Source organism: Neofelis nebulosa, chromosome X, assembly GCF_028018385.1.
Source record: "Neofelis nebulosa isolate mNeoNeb1 chromosome X, mNeoNeb1.pri, whole genome shotgun sequence".
NCBI lineage: Eukaryota > Metazoa > Chordata > Mammalia > Carnivora > Felidae > Neofelis > Neofelis nebulosa.
In genome coordinates, this window is record NC_080800.1 from 60616999 (window position 1) to 60633365 (window position 16367).

Below are 16367 nucleotides of genomic sequence, written 5' to 3' on the forward strand. Positions count from 1 at the left end.
AAACAGAACTTTTCTCTAATGATTCAGGAATGATTTAAAAATCTTGTAGTACCCTGGGCTCATCATGATCAACACTGAATGTCCCTTATGGGACTTGAAGAAAGCTAGAATCTAGAAGGGGCCTTAAAGACCATCTTGCTCAGCCAGATGTAGAAGATGACGGAGACTGGAGTCTCTGTACTGATCCTATGACAAAAACTAGAATTGCTTTCTTTCTTTATTCCTTCCTTCCTTCCTTCCTTCCTTCCTTCCTTCCTTCCTTCCTTCCTTCCTTCCTTCCTTCCTCTCTCTTCCTTCCTTCCTCCCTCCCTTCCTTCCTCCCTTCCTCCCTCCCTCCCTTCCTTTCCTCCCTTTCTCTCTCTCTCTTCCTTCCTTCCTTCCTTCCTTCCTTCCTTCCTTCCTTCCTTCCTTCCTGTAAGTTTTTGCACTTGTTGCTTTAAAAGCTGAATATAGAATGTACAAACATTCTACATGTGGTTGCCTTTCTGAGGCAGCCTCCTCTAAAGTTATTTTGTTTCCTTCACTAAAATTGTCTTCATTGACTTCACTGGTGTCTTTTCACATTTTTATTGGGGATACTGTGTCACTTTAACCTCTTGTCAACATTAACCTACTCTTTTATTAAGAGTAACCTACTCTTATTAGCCTACTTCTTTTTATTATGTTGCCATTAAGTCTTGTTGAGTAGATGTAAAAAAAAGCATTCTTTTATCATCAAAAGTGTATTATAACTTATTTTTAAGGCCTCATCCTAAATGCTCCAATGTCCTTAGCTTCCACAGACACTTTAAATATCCAGCCTTTTTTCCCCCAAGTTCTCCCTGATATTTTAATTGAAATGGAATTCTAAGCATGAGCATCATTTAAAAGAACATTTTTGGTACTATGAGATTATAAGATCTTTCTAGTACCTACACATTGCATAAAATTCTTCATGAAACCTCGTCCATAATAACGTTTCATATTCTGAACAATACCCTGGTTTATAGGCTGAGTCAATGAGACAGGTACATTGGCGAGCAGGAAGTTGGTAAAAAATATCACTAAGCATTGAATTTTCTCATGCAGGTGAATTCAGTGATCACCCAGAAAAAAGAAAGAAAGAAAGAAAGAAAGAAAAGAAAAAAGAAAAGCAAAGCAAAGCAAAGCAAAGCAAAGCAAAGCAAAGCAAAGCTTGGCCTTAGATACGCAACCAGGAAGAAACCAGTAAGAGAAAAAGATTTGCCCACCCATGAATTCTTTGTAAATAAGAGGTAAATATGTGACTTTGAAAGTTTTTGGATGCTATTTTCCAATTACGAAAAGCTTACATTTTATAAGTCTACTGTTTAGCATATCAAAAAAGAGAAACATCAATAACTTTTGGATAGGTGAGATGCAACATTAAGTGTTAGGCAGAAAGAGTAGCATACAGCATAGGGAATATAGATAATATCATAATAACTTCATAAGGTGACAGATTGTAACTAGACTTATTCTGGGGATCATTTCATAATGTATAAAAATGTCAAATCACTATCATGTACACTTGAAACCAACAGGACATCGTATGTCAATTATACTTCAATAAAAAGTGAATAAGAGGAGGGAGATGGGGAGGAGGAGAAATACAAATCAATATAGGACATATTTTTTCCCCTCAGAGCCTATAATTAAGTTAGGGAGACAAGTCATAAGTACAGAAAAACAAAATCAAAAAACAAAGAAAGCAATCAGAAATAACATGGCATATAAAGAAGAATACTTGCCTCTAAAAGACTCCTGGCCCCCCTTCCTTTCCTTTGAGATGTTCTTTGTTAATGAACATCCTCCCTATCATGATAGTTTGAATAATAATGATGATGATGATGTTGTCTGTAATTCAGAAAGGCCTTTGCATGTAATATTTTCCTAATATTTTCTTAAAGGAGCTCTATTCTCATTAGATTATAGAAATAACTGCTTACATAAGTAGAATCTTCCTAAAATTTGCAGAAAATAAGGACATTAAACTTCAAGACTTTTAATGTGCTAAAAGTATTCCTATAGAAACAAACTCAGTTTGTTGAATTTAAGAATTCAAGTTGGCATAATTTAGGTAAGTCTTTGGCAGATAAGACTGATTTAATAAATTTGGTTTACTAAAATCAGCTATGACTTTTCTAATTTATACATGTTAAGTATAATATACATGTAGATTTTTATTCTACTTAAATATATTCTTCCTAAATTTATACAGGTTCATTAATTAATTGAGCTAACATTAACTCTACTAAATGTTTGAGACTATGACAAACAAATTTGTTTAGATTAATTGAGTCATTATTGTGATGAACTTTATTTTAACAGTAGTTATGTTTTGTAGTATGTCAGCTTGAAGATAATTTATAAGATCTTTAGGTAACTGAAAACTTTGGGTGGTATTAAACTGAGTTAATTAATGGATATTCATTAGATCCCTAGACCATTTCTAACTAAGAGAATGCATTAATTGCTAGGCATAATTTCGGGTTTATATGCTTTTGCTTCTTATTTTTATATCCTATAGAGAAACTGCATGTATTTGGTTCTGTTAATGAACCTGTTCTTTTTGGCCACTTACAGAAGTTGTACTATAAAGGATGTGTATGCATATAGAAATTGGTAGAAGATTCATAGAAAGGGAATTTTATTTGTTGAGATCAAAGTTGGCTAAGGTTTGATGGGCTTATTAGATTTCCAAAAATAACTACAATATTAAATATTATACTGATGCAAAACTAGAATTTGCTTTTCATTTTAACATGCTACTTTTTTTTTTTTTTTTTTAAATTTTTTTTTTCAACTTTTTTTTTTTTATTTATTTTTGGGACAGAGAGAGACAGAGCATGAACGGGGGAGGGTCAAAGAGAGAGGGAGACACAGAATCGGAAACAGGCTCCAGGCTCCGAGCCATCAGCCCAGAGCCTGACGCGGGGCTCGAACTCACGGACCGCGAGATCATGACCTGGCTGAAGTCGGACGCTTAACCGACTGTGCCACCCAGGCGCCCCGACATGCTACTTTTTTTGATTATTTGTCTTCTCTCAAATAACAGGTTGTAAAGGTTTTGCTTCACTAAGTAATATTCCTCAAAAAAAGATTTTGTGCCTTACTAGAATAACCTTATATGGTTTATGTTGACTTTATGATGTCCTTGGTTATTTAAGGAAACAAAGACTTCTTTCTTAGGAAAAAGATGAGGTTCCTTATGGTCATATTACATCCTATGTTTATGTTAAAAATCTTTTATCATCATTGTGGGTAAATAGGGAACCAAGTAGTATTTTTCAGTAATCCATCAACTTATCTTAATCAAATCTTGGAAGGCCCTGGAAAAATCACAAAGGGTTTGTTCTTTCACCTTATAAAAAGAGATGTTCTAGAAATAATTAGGTTTATTTGATACATTACTATTGATGAGATGCATGGGAAGAGTTGCCACATCAGAAGAGATGTTCAGCCTTCCCTAAGTGAAACTGGTATAGGCAAAATATTATTAATATAAGTATTTCAGAAATTGTATGTTTTATGGGAAATTCCTGAAGATCCTTCTGTGTCGTCACTGGCCGTGATATGTTTTTATTTATCAGAGTCCTTGTGCTGCTTTGCCAGATATTAGTTGACTACAGTATAGAGTTTTCAATAATTTAAACATTTTTTAAACATTAACTTCATCTCAACTTTGCTTCTTTATTTTGAATCTAGCATCTACTAGGCCATTAGTTTCAATTGGGGAATTCTCAGCACTTACCTACAGAATTTTATTAATATATAGATACTCCAGTTTACTGAATCTCTTTACTTGATATTCTTGATATGCTTTGGGTATATTCTAACTATATGCTCAGTATATTCATGGTATATTATTATTTAAAGTTAATCTGACGTGTTCCTGAGAGCACTTGCAATCAGGTACAAGCCAGAGTGCTTCATCTTCAACAAAGAAAAACTATCTCAGAGCCCCATGGAAAAGGATTTTTGCCAAGTATTGTTGAGTACAGGCTTTTTATGGTACAGTGTAAACAACTTTGAGACCATACCAGTAAACTGAATCAGGATTTCGAGAACTCTAGTTGAGAAGTCGATGGGTTAGTGAGACTGTTAATGCAAGGTCGAGAGGAACAAGAACTAATTATATAGGCCTGAATGAGACTGATGAGGGATGATTGTGGATTTTGTTTAGAATATTGCGGATGTTTTAAAGCAGACAGACCCATGAATACAGAGAACAAACTGATGGTTGCCGGAAGGGAGGGGGCGGGGGGTGGGCAAAATGGGTGAAGAGGAGTAGGAGGTACAGGTTTCCAGTTGTGGAATGAATAAGTCATGGAAATAAAGGGCACAGCATAGGGAATGCAGTCAATGATATTGCAATAGTGTTGCATGGTGACAGATGGTAGCTACACCTGTGAACATAGTATAACCTATAGAGTTGTGGAATCACTAAGTTGGACACCTAAAACTAATGTAAAATTATATGTCAACTATGTTTCAATTTAAAAAAAGAATATTGTTGATGTTTCAGTGTTCTATTTTCTTTTTAAAAAAATTTTTAATGTTGACTTATTTTTGACAGAGAGACAGAGCACGTGCAGGGGAGGGGCAGAGAGAGAGGAAGACACAGAATCCAAAGCAGGCTCCACACTCTGAGCTGTCAGCACAGAGCCCAACGCAGGGCTCAAACTCTCAAAATGTGAGCTTATGACCTGAGCAGAAGTTGGACACTTAACTGACTGAGCCACCTAGGCGCCCCTTAATGTTCTATTTTCTGGATGTATAGGCAACTCATTTCTCTTTTCTCTTATGCTATCTATAACTCATAATCATTTAGTAAGCCATGCTTTTGCAAACAGAAATGACACACTTACAAATGATATCTTATTCCTCCTGCCTGAGCCCTCCAGGATTCAGAAACTCTTATTGAGCACTCTTATTTCCATAGCAATGTAATTATCTGCCTAAGTTCAATAATAACTATCTGTCCCACCTGTTATCAGGAAATGATTGGAAAACATTGGTTATATATCCAAGGCCTTGCCTGGAATGTCATATTTGTGAATGATGCTCACTGAATCAGATACGATCAGACACTTTTAAGGAACTAAGGTTGACTTCATTGAGCAATGCATCAAAGCCCTCTTGGAAAAACTAGCTTGGTACCTGGTACCTGGCTTACAGAGTTCCCAGCCTTCCAAGTGAATAAGGAAGGTTACTTCCTGGCAGGCCCTGGAAACTTAGGATATTCTGGGGACCCCAAGAAGAGAGAAGAGAGACCCCAAGAATTGTCCCAAATTTATAATTACTGCAGGTAAAATCTCCTTGCTTGGCTTCCTAGCTGTAATAGGCTTTTAAAACACCAAAGTGAGATTTATTTTTTTTTAAATGTTTATTCATTTTGAGAGAGAGAGAGAGAGTGTGTGTGTGTGTGGGGGGGGAAGGGGCAGAGAGAGAGGGAGACACAGAATCCGAAGCAAGCCCCAGTCTCTGAGTTGTCAGCACAGAGCCCAACACAGGTCTTGAACTCACGGACCATGAGATTATGACCTGATCCGAAGTCAGATGCTTAACCAACTGAGCCACCCAGGCCCCCTCAAAGTGAGATTTCTTATGAAAACTTCCAGCAAAACGAGCTTAAGAAGGTCTATATGGTAAGTTACCATTCTTGCTATACCTATATAAATAATCAGGCTAAATCTAATGAGGCCAATTTTTATTTTTAAATAATTTTGATTAAGGTTAAATCTACACAATATTAAATAACCATTTTATTTATTACTTTTAAATTATTTATTAAGTAATCTCTTAAGTAATCTCAATGTGGGGCTTGAACTCATGACCCCAAGATCAAGAGTCACATGCTCTCCAGACTAAGCCAGCCAGGCACCTCTCAAATAACCATTTTAAATTATATAATTCAGTGTCATTTAGTACATTCATAGTATTGTGCAACTTCCCCCCCAATTTAGTTCCAAAACAGTTTCACACCTCAAAAGAAAACTCTGAACTAATTAAGCAGTCATTCCCTACTCTTCCCTCCCCCTAGATCTTGATAATTACCAATCTACATTCTGTCCCTAAGGATTTACCTATTCTGGATATTTCATGTAAGTGACATCATACCATATGTGATTTTTTGTGTGTGGCTTCTTTCTCTTAGCATAATGTTTTGGGGTTCCTCTATGTTGTAGCATATATCAGTGCTTCATTCCTTTTTATGGCTGAGTAATATTTCATTGTACGTATATACCACATTTTGTTTATACATTCATCCATTGATAGACATTTGGGTTGTTTCTACCTTTTGGCTATTGTGAATAGTGCTGCTGTGAATACTTGTGTACAAGTATTTGTTTTGAGTATCTGTTTTTTTTTTAACATATACTTAGAACTGAAATGCTAGAACATATGATAATTCTACATTTAACTTTCAAGGACAGCCAAACTGTTTTCTACATTCCCACCAGCAATGTGCAAGGGTTCCAATTTCTCCACATCCTCATCAACACTTGTTATTTTCTCTTTCTTTCTTTCTTTTTTTTTCTAATTCTAGCCCTCCTAGTGGGTGTGGGTTTGATTTGCATTTCCTTAATGACTAATGATGTCAAACACCATTTTGTATGCCTGTTAGCCATTTGTATATCTTTTCTGGAGAAATGTCTATTCAAGTCCTTTGCTCATTTAAAAAATTTTTTTTAATGTTTATTTTTTAAAGACATAGAGCATGATTGGGGGAGGGGCAGAGAGAGAGGGAGACACAAAATCTGAAGCAGGTCCCAGGCTCTGAGCTATCAGCAGAGAGGTGAACTGTGAGGTCATGACCTGAGCCAAAGTCAGATGCTCAACCAACTGAGCCACCCAGGCGCCCTGTCCTTTGCTCATTTTTAAATTGAGCTGTCTTTTTGTTGTTGAGCTTTGTGAGATCTTTATATATTCTGGATACCAGACCCTTATCAGATATATAATTTGCAAATATTTTCTCCCATTCTGTAGGTTGTGTTTTCACTTTCTTGATAATCTTCTTTGATACACAAAAGTTTTTAATTTTGTTGAACTTCAATTTATCTATGTTTTCTTTTGCTGCCTCTGGGACCAGCCTTATCTTGAGTTCAAGAATAATCTTCCTTTGAGATTATCTTTGATCAGAAGGGAGGTGGCTGTTTAGAGAAATTTTGTGTTTCAAAGGAAAACTCTATGTCATCTATAGCACAGGATTTCAGGTTATCAGAATATAGTTATTATTTTTGAGCTCTCATCTCTTTATAAACTGCAGGTTACTGATAAGTATGCAAACTTTGTCTTCTGTGGTAGAGATGTAATTGACTTCCTTCCTCATGTGGAAAAACCAGTTTTGGTATCTCTTTGCAAATTGGACTGGACCCTGTTCTTGTGCCCAAATTGTTGATCCTTCCTAAGTTATCTATTCTTCCAGTTTTCTTCAATATTTGGCTAATATCCTCCAAGCTAACTTTTCCAATTTTTCTTCCTCCCTTCTGACTTGGAGTCATCAAGAGCTAAAACTTGAATGCTCAAGTCCCTATCAGGACCCTATGTTGCCTTACAGCTTGGTGTCTTCTCAGGATCTGAAGCAGCCCTGTAAGCTAAAGCCCGTTGACTTGATATAAATCTGAAAGAACTGGTCATGGGGTGCCTGTGTGGCTCAGTAAGTTGAATGCCTGACTCTTGATTTTGGCTCAGGTCATGATCCCAGGATTGTGGGACTGAGCCCCCCATTGGGTCCACATTGAGCATGGAGCCTGCTTGGGATTCTCTCTTTCTCTCCCTCTGCCCCTCTCCCCTGCTCACATTCTCATTCTCTCTAAGATAAAAAATAAAAATAAAAAAGAACTGGTTACCACAGCAGACCATGTATGACTGGAATTCTCCTTGAACAAGCTGCCACCTACAATATGAAGGATGTCTGAAGAAATGCTAAGGTTGTGCATGTCCTTACATGAGAAGTAACCTAGACTATGAACAGTGTCACCAAGAGTGCTGACATCTTAGATGTATGAGTGGTGCTGCAAAACAAAGATTTTCCTCCATTGATGTCTTAGAATCCACTTGACTGGTTACCTTTCAGGGTTCAGTTCTTGCTTGGCTCTTTACTATAATATAAATTTTTATATCAATTTTTTTCTATTTTAGTCTTCCTTCTTTTAAGATGTGTGAGCTCCAAACCCTAAAACAACTGACTTTAGCCACTATCTCTCAACAGATGGTTCAACTGATTTTAAAGGATCAACACCAAGAGTGCTAAAGACCCTGCCCTCACTATACTTGGGAAGTTTACAATCGCCTCTGAGTTGCTTGAGGATAATACTTGTCTTGACCAAAAGGGGAAAATGACAGTGTTGAAGTTTATCTGAGCCATGTGCTCCCCAGAAAGCAGTAATGTTTAAAAACGCTGCCCTCTTCTGTTTTCCAGGAAAAGGTGAATTTCAAGGTACCATCCTACCCTTGCATATTATTCTAAATAAGACCCATCTCCATCTTTCCTAATGACTCCCATAAGACTTGCAGATGACTTCTTTGTTTACTTGAGTCTGTAAACCCCAATACTCCCTTATTTTTCTGTGATGTATTCCTCATTAATAAATATTCTACCTATAACTGAATAAAATCATTTCCTCATCGTCTAGGGCTTTTCTCTTTCACATCATCAACACAAATGTATCTACAGGATAGACCAGGTTTAGCAAACAAAATTCTGAAAACTCTGAGAAATGTGTCTGCAGCTTTGTGGTTAGGCAATTTTTTTTAAAAAAAGTAAGCTCTACATCCAACATGGGGCTTGAACTGATGAGATCGAGAGTCTTATGCTCTAGTGACTTGAGCCAGCCAGGTGCCCCCAGGCAATTTTTTTCTTTACCAGAAATATCTAGCTTCTTAAATGCCCTGTTGAACCATAAATCACAAAGCCATTTTTTTTAAAGAAAAAGCACAGGGCTCAGTCAACTGCATTTGCTCATATGTATTTGCTGTTTCCATGTCCATTAGGCCAGAGATCAAGGATGCTTGGATCATGAATGACATTAAGACTTTTTAAAAACATCGGTTGGTTATCTCACCCAGGCAGAGCCAGATACCTGCATTGTTCAACAGCTGAACTGTTACTGGCAAAGATTATGCAACTTTTTTTTTTTCAGTCCTGGTATCAAAATTCAGCATCATAGATTTCCAGTGTTTCCTTATTTGGCCCTACCTATTTTCTCTTTTAGTGTTAGCATAACTCTTACAATGCTTTTACTTTCATTGTAGCTATCTTGAAACCAGCTGGTAGTATGGTTTGGCTTTTCTCTGTTGTTGGCATATAATAAAAATAATAGGCAACATTTATTGAGTGATTATCCTGTGCCAGGAACTGTACTAGGTGCTCTCAATATGTTAATCAATTTTCACAGCAGCCCTGTGAGGTAGATACTGTTATTATTTCCATTTTACAAATGAAGAAACTAAAACAGAGAGATTAAGTAATTTGTCCAAGGTCACAAAGTTAGAAGTGGTTGATCGTGAATTTGAATTTGGGCAGTCTGGCTCTTTTGCACAGAAGCTTAATCACTGTTAAATAGTTTTGGTATCATTCTATCAACATTTATTGCTTTTACTCTTTCTCATATAATTTCCTCCACTTCCCCTTCATGCCTATTCCCCTTTCATCATTTCATTTATAATATTGGTGAAATTAATCTATCTTGTCAGTTTTCTCCTACCTCTTCACTTGTCTTTCATTTACTGCTTTACTACTTTTTCTGTTTGCCTCTATCCCCTTTTGCCATTTTCTGATATGAATTTAAAGGTTCTTTGGCCAAAAAAGAACTACCACAGATCCTTCTAGTAGAAATTTTTCTCTCCAGATTCCTCCTTCAATAACACACCAAACTTCAATCATTTCAACTTTCTGATTATTTGGATTTGGGATAAATGAGTTTTTAAAAATACCCCTGGGGCACCGGGGTGGCTCAGTCAGTTAAGTATCCAACTTCAGTTCAGGTCCCCCCCATCAGGCTGTGCTGACAGCTCAGGGCCTGGACCCTGCTTCAGATTCTGTGTCTCCCTCTCTCTCTGCCCCTCCCCTGCTTGCACTCTGTCTCTGTCTCTCAAAAGTAAATAAATATAAAAAAAAATTCCCCCAAAAGGCAAGGCCAATTCAGCTACTGGCCTAGCACCTTTGGACTTAGAATTTATACAGAATAATGTGTGAAAAAGGATTAGGTCGAGAATTTGTTAATAGAAACAAATCCATTAACTATGTGACCAAACTGAAAATGTTATCCAGGAAATAAAATAAATGTGACAGCAGCATTATTCTACGCAGTTCTCACTCTTTTCCACACCATTTGGCATGATAAGCAGTCACTATTAAAGACAAATGAGGGGCGCCTGGGTGGCTCAGTTGGTTAAGCATCCGACTTCAGCTCAGGTCATGATCTCACAGTTTGTGAGTTTGAGCCCCGCATCGGGCTCTGTGCTGACAGCTCAGAGCCTGGAGCCTGCTTCAGGTCCTGTGTCTTCCTCTCTCTCTACCCCTCCCCCACTCGTGCTCTCTCTCTCTCTCAAAAATAAATAAACGTTAAAAAAAATAAAAGACAAATGAAGGCTTGGGAGAGTAGATATAAGGTAATATTTCCCTGAAAATGAATCAAGCAAAGTGACTATGAATTCTGGGAACCTGGGGGGCTCAGTTAAGCATCTGATTCTTGATTTTGGCTCAGGTCATGACCTCATAGTTGGTGAGATCAAGTCCTTCATGGGGCTCTGCACTGACAGCACAGAGCCTGCTTGGGATTCTCTCTCTCTCTGCCCCATATGCTCTCTCTCTCTTAAAAAAATAAATATTAAAAAAAGTTACTATGAATTCATTATGGTAAAAAGTGCTTAGAAGGCAACTTTCAGAATTCATGGACCATATTTCACTTTGGATAATTATATAGACCAAGGTAAACTAGTGGGAAAAGTGTAAAACCGTTCTATTTACCACCAGGAATCTTAAGATAGTTTATAAACAAAACCTAACATTTGCACTACAGAACAAAGTGGTGAGTAGGTCCCTGGTAATTGCTGTAAGATTAATTCAGTAAGGGAATTAATTGAATAGACAGGTCATGATGAACTAAATTCACTTGTTTCCTTTAGACATGCAAGGTCTCATTTTTCTGCATCTAAACTTTTTAGCATGTTTTTCTCTGATGACAGGTAGAATTTTCCTGTTCTAAAATATGATTTTATTCAGTAAAGTATAGATTAGCAAATCAAAGTCTTCACTTGGCTAGTGAATTTTTCTTTTATATTACTTTGCTTTTAGGGAAAGAAAGAAATAACAGGAAACCAAACAATTTCCAAAAGTAATCTCCCAGTGTATACCCCAGCTTCAGCCAAGATTTAGTCAATATCCACTACTTTGGAAGATCTTTTTCAACTAGAATCAAGAGTGCAGAAACACTGTGTAATTCTAAGTGATAGTAGCAAGATTCAATCAGGTCCTGTCTACTGTGCTTACTAAGGCAGAAATCTATGGATGCACTTTTATAAAAGGTTAAAGAATATGTATTAAACAAATAAAAAATCTGATGTAACTGTTCCCTAAACCAGAAAATTCAATTAATCAGAATATTTCATTCCTGAGCATTCTGGTTAATCAAAAATATTACTTTTTACTTTAAACTTTTGATTAATGAACTTAAAAACCTCAGTGGCTTAGACATCAATACAGAGTTGAGGAATTAAATGTACTCTCTTCCTCCACAAGAAAAATAACATTTTATGTATAATTGATGGAAGTTGCACCTGCTCAATGTTTCCAGTTAAATAGAAAAAACACAAAACACTGGCAAAGCAGCTGTCTCAGGCTTCATATATATGTATTTGTATTTCTGCACCTGGTCTTGGCACACAAGATGACTATCTCAGGAGCCAAAGACTTTATGTGCTTGCATCCCCAACTACGAAATATACCCCATTAAATTGGCTGGAGTTTATATTAGGTGTGGATAGGAGGAAATGCCATTCTGCTCAGTGAACTGATCACAACCTCTGCCAAATCAGGAGAGAGAGAAAAGTGCTTGCTTTCAAAATGCAGGGAATGCTTTCAGACTTTCTAGCTTCTGCTGATGCAGATCTCGGATAATTTTTTGACATACAAGAAAAACATGTGGGAGCTCCTTAAATGTCTCTTCGTCATAGGATTAAGCCCCTTTACAAAGTTTTACCATGTATTACTGAAATTGTTCAAACCTTGGATGAAAAACATCTAGGTTGTTGTCAAGTTATGCCTACATTAATTATAATACCCAAAAGACAAAACATAAAAAGTTGAGCATTATTTTTACACTTTTTCTGCAACAAATGACTATATTTTGAAATTTTATTCACAATTAAAAATTTATTCACTATATATGTGTATATATACATACATATATATATATATATATACATATATATATTCTACTCAACATTTTTCAGCTGTAGATTGTGACTTCCTAGCAAAATGATAATTATTTCTATTTTATATAGAGGGAGCTTTTGTAATTTACCTCATATTTATAAGAAGGTGTCAAACCCAAGGCAGGAAGTAAAGGGGTACTCATAGGCCTAGTTTAACAAGACTTGGAATCTTTTTGGCCACTCCTAGAAAATGAGCCCTGAAATATAACGTTGCTACCAGTCCCAAGTAGAACTGTAGCCTTCTTCTGATACCTCAGTCTCAAGCAGTTTGCCTAAGAGGGGACACTGTATGTAATCAGTCTGCAGGAAGGTTCTGAGGACTCATTCTGTGCTCTGTCTCTATACTAGGGGTTGTGGACAATGCAAGGTGTCCTGGACCCCACCCTTCTAAAGATTATGACTGAGTTGAATCAAGCTGTAAGATAAAACAAATACACATTTAAAAAACCATAAGGTGTGCATGAAAAAGTGTTAAATTATACAGTATAGACTATACTTCTCTCAATTTCCAACTACCTAGACCTAACCTGGAGGCTTTCTTCTAAGAGGCTCAAAGGACATATGATCTCATTTACTCTTATTGGCTCCATGTGAAGTAAGGGAAGAAATGGCTATTCCTCCTTTACAGTTGAAAAACAAAAATGATTTATATCCCAGGATCCTTAGGGAATTGGCCACATACTGTGGAGTTCTCAGTAGTGCTATGTTCCTCCCAGTGTTCCCTCCCTATCACACACTTTACACTGCTCGTTATAACTTTCTAAAGCACAATTCTGACAATGTCACTACCCTGCTTAAAAACACTCAATGAGTGTGCATGCCTATAAGAAAAAAGATCCTTTCTTTAGCATAGTACACAAAGCCCTTCATAGTCTTGTCTCTGCCTACTTCTCAAGCCTCTTACCTCACCATTCCCCTTAACAACTTAACCACATTAAACTTTTCCCTCTATCCCAAACATAATATATTCTTTAAGTCTCTGGGGCTTTGCACATATGTAGTCTTGGATGTTGAATGACTTCCATCTCCTCTGACAACGTTTTACCCATCTTTTAAGATCTGGCTGGGAAGATGGCCCTGAAGTTCCACCTTCCTTTCCCAGGCAAAGAAAGTTGATTCCCTTTTTGTACTCTGGCAGTTTATTCAAACCTCTACCATAGTACTTATCAAACTGTCTTGCAATGATTACTTCCTGTACCTCTCTCCTCTACAAGACTATAAACTCTTTGAGAGCAAGGACTGTATCTCTTATTCATCTTTACCTTCAATAGCTAGCACAGTGCTTGGCTCATGGTGGGCTCTAAAAATATATTTTTGTTTCAGAGTATTTATGGAATGATGAAATGCCTTAAGAATGGAGAAAAGGATTCATATTATTTACCTTGAATAAAAGAGAAAAATAATGTTCAGATTATACATTTACAAATTCAAATGTGATAAACTAGAAAAACATTGGACTAATAATTGGGCTGATCAGTACCCAAATCAGAGTCCATGACTCATTGCTCCCCTCCATCCCCCCCCCCCAACCCCAGAACAAACAAACAGAGAAACAAAGCATGGATTTAGGCAGAAGCTGGTCCTGGATCTAGAGACATGTCATTAGCCTTATTTTTAATTTTAATTTGTGATAAAACAGGGAGCTTTGCATTAAATATATCCAAAAAAATAAAGTTAGATGCAGTAGTTTTGTTTGGTAGAACAAAAAACTGAAGTCACTTAAAATTGAAATGACTTGAATCAATTGGCAAAGTGGGTGGATATCACTCTGATGAAATTTAATATGGAAACCAAGAAGGTAATTCACTGATGTGAAATAAATAAAGAGAGTGGAAGATATACTGTAAGGTCATATTTTAAGTGGTTCTGAGTACTGCAGCACAGGATTCAGTGAGACTGATAGGAGATCGCACAGACCATCTTGATGTGTAGCATCAAGATAAGTCTATGAAATAAACACCTTATTTAACTCATGGTGAGTGCCTCAAACCAATGGACAGGCTTTAAATGTAGAAAGAATCATTTGGTGGTAGATTTGCCTTTGTAGTGACAAAACATATGCACAAGTGGTGATTGCTGTCAGTAGTGTCATCCTTGAATACTGAAGACAGAGATGTAAAAATGGCATGATGGAATATCAAGATACGCATGTTCAGGCATAGATCAGATTTGTAGTTCTTTTTAAGTAAGCTCTATGCCTCATGTGGGGCTTGAATTCACAACCCCGAGACTAAGAATCACATGCTTTACTGACCGAGTCAGCCAGGTGTCCTAGATCTGTAGTTTTCAAACTTCTCTTAAGCAGCAGACTGTTTATTTTTTCAAGTGAAATTTTATGTGGAATCCCAATATGGAAAACAAACAAAATCAAGACTTTTCTGGTTGAAGCGTGAGTAGGGGGTGGACACTTGGGTGGTCCAGAACCCTGTATATTCAGCTACCATTTTACTTCCTGTAGTTCCCACTGAGGCATCTTACGGAATCCTGGGATAGATGCTGTGGAAAGGTTTCTATATGGAGAGAGAGGTTAGAATAGATGACTTCTAGTTCTGACTCTGAAAGACTATAATATGATAATCCTCTCTTTAATATTCAAGATCAGTCAGGAAATCAGGATTTTATTCCACTTATGGAAGAGTCCAGTAGAGGACAATACAAATAACTAAGGGTTTGAGGAATAATCTTAATGATTACTTATTGGGTGCAGGTAACAAAAGAGGTTTTTCCCTTCCTTCCTCCCTCAACATACAAATTTGTATTCAGCACTCACTCTGTCTTATACTCTGGGAATAAAGAGGAACAGATAATACAGATAATAACCTATTCTCAAGGACTTCACAGTGTGTGTGTGGGGGGCGGTATGTGGAAGCAGATGAAAAATACAAAAACAAACAAGAAAACAGCATACGGTGACAAGCAACATTACAAAAATAACACACAGTAATGTGATAGAGAATAACAGAGTGTGTGTGGGGGGGCTACTTCAGATAGGTTGGTCAGGAAAGATTTTCTGAATAGGTGATATTTAGACAAAGACCTGAAAAGTGAAACGAAACTCACCCATACTGAGATGGAGAAGTCTTCCAGGCAGAGAGAGCAGCATTGCAAAAGCTCTGAGGCAGGAAAGAACTTCCTTGGCCTATTTGAGAAGCTGAAAGGCCAGTGTGGCTGGAACACAGTTAATGAAGGAGAGTGGTACAAGATGAGTTCTGATGGGACCAAATCACAGGGGCCATCACAAGGAGTTTGGACTTCATTCTCAGTGAGATAGGAAGGCTTTGGAGGGTTTTGAGCAAAGGAGGGGTAGGATCTGATTTAAACTATATTCTACAAAGGGATGTTGTATAGGTGATCTCTAGCACAAGGAAAATGGGCTAAACTGCATCAGGAGAAATTTGGTAACATGGAGGAAATTTGGAAGAATTGTTGCCAAGAAAGGTTGAAGAGTTTTATTTAATGGTACAAAGCTAGTTTCTTGGCATCATTTAACAAGCAGCCAGAAAGATAATTTCTTTAGTCTTCTTACAGTTGTTGGCTTTGACAATTTACCCTTGGTGTCACAGTCACTGGGAGAGCTGAGGCTCGTATTTAAGTCTCCTCTCAATGCTCCTTTCACTAAATTAATTGCTTCTAAATTGCTTACAGCAAAGCAGTGAAAGATGGCAAAAGGCAGAAATACAGTACTTCCTTTTTAAAAGACTCCTGAAAATGTGATTTTTCTCTGTAAAAACCTACATTAGTACTTACTTATGAGTTAGTTTACTATGGTAAACTACCTTAGCCAGTTTCTTCTAGCATCTGAACCTCAAATCCCCACCTTAAACTAGTCTGACCGCCTGTTTTTTCTGTGACCACCTGTTTTTTCTGGGTAGGATGGCCAAGTGCTAGTGGAACAAACCATGTAACTGCAGATGTACACCATTACA

At 37.1% G+C, this 16367-nt stretch overlaps 1 protein-coding gene across 11 annotated transcripts in view; it reads right to left on the reverse strand.

Annotated features, from left to right (window-relative positions):
- HDAC8 (histone deacetylase 8) overlaps nucleotides 1-16367 on the reverse strand; it is a 234451-nt gene that overhangs the window by 165661 nt on the left and 52423 nt on the right. For 8 of the 11 annotated variants that reach the window (XM_058714052.1, XM_058714056.1, XM_058714054.1 and 5 more), the window contains exon 5: nucleotides 15502-15609. The exons of the other annotated variants lie outside the window; for them this stretch is intronic. In XM_058714052.1, coding sequence (XP_058570035.1) covers nucleotides 15502-15609 — 108 coding nt within the window. The remainder of the gene's footprint in view (nucleotides 1-15501; nucleotides 15610-16367) is intronic. 11 annotated transcript variants of the gene reach the window in all.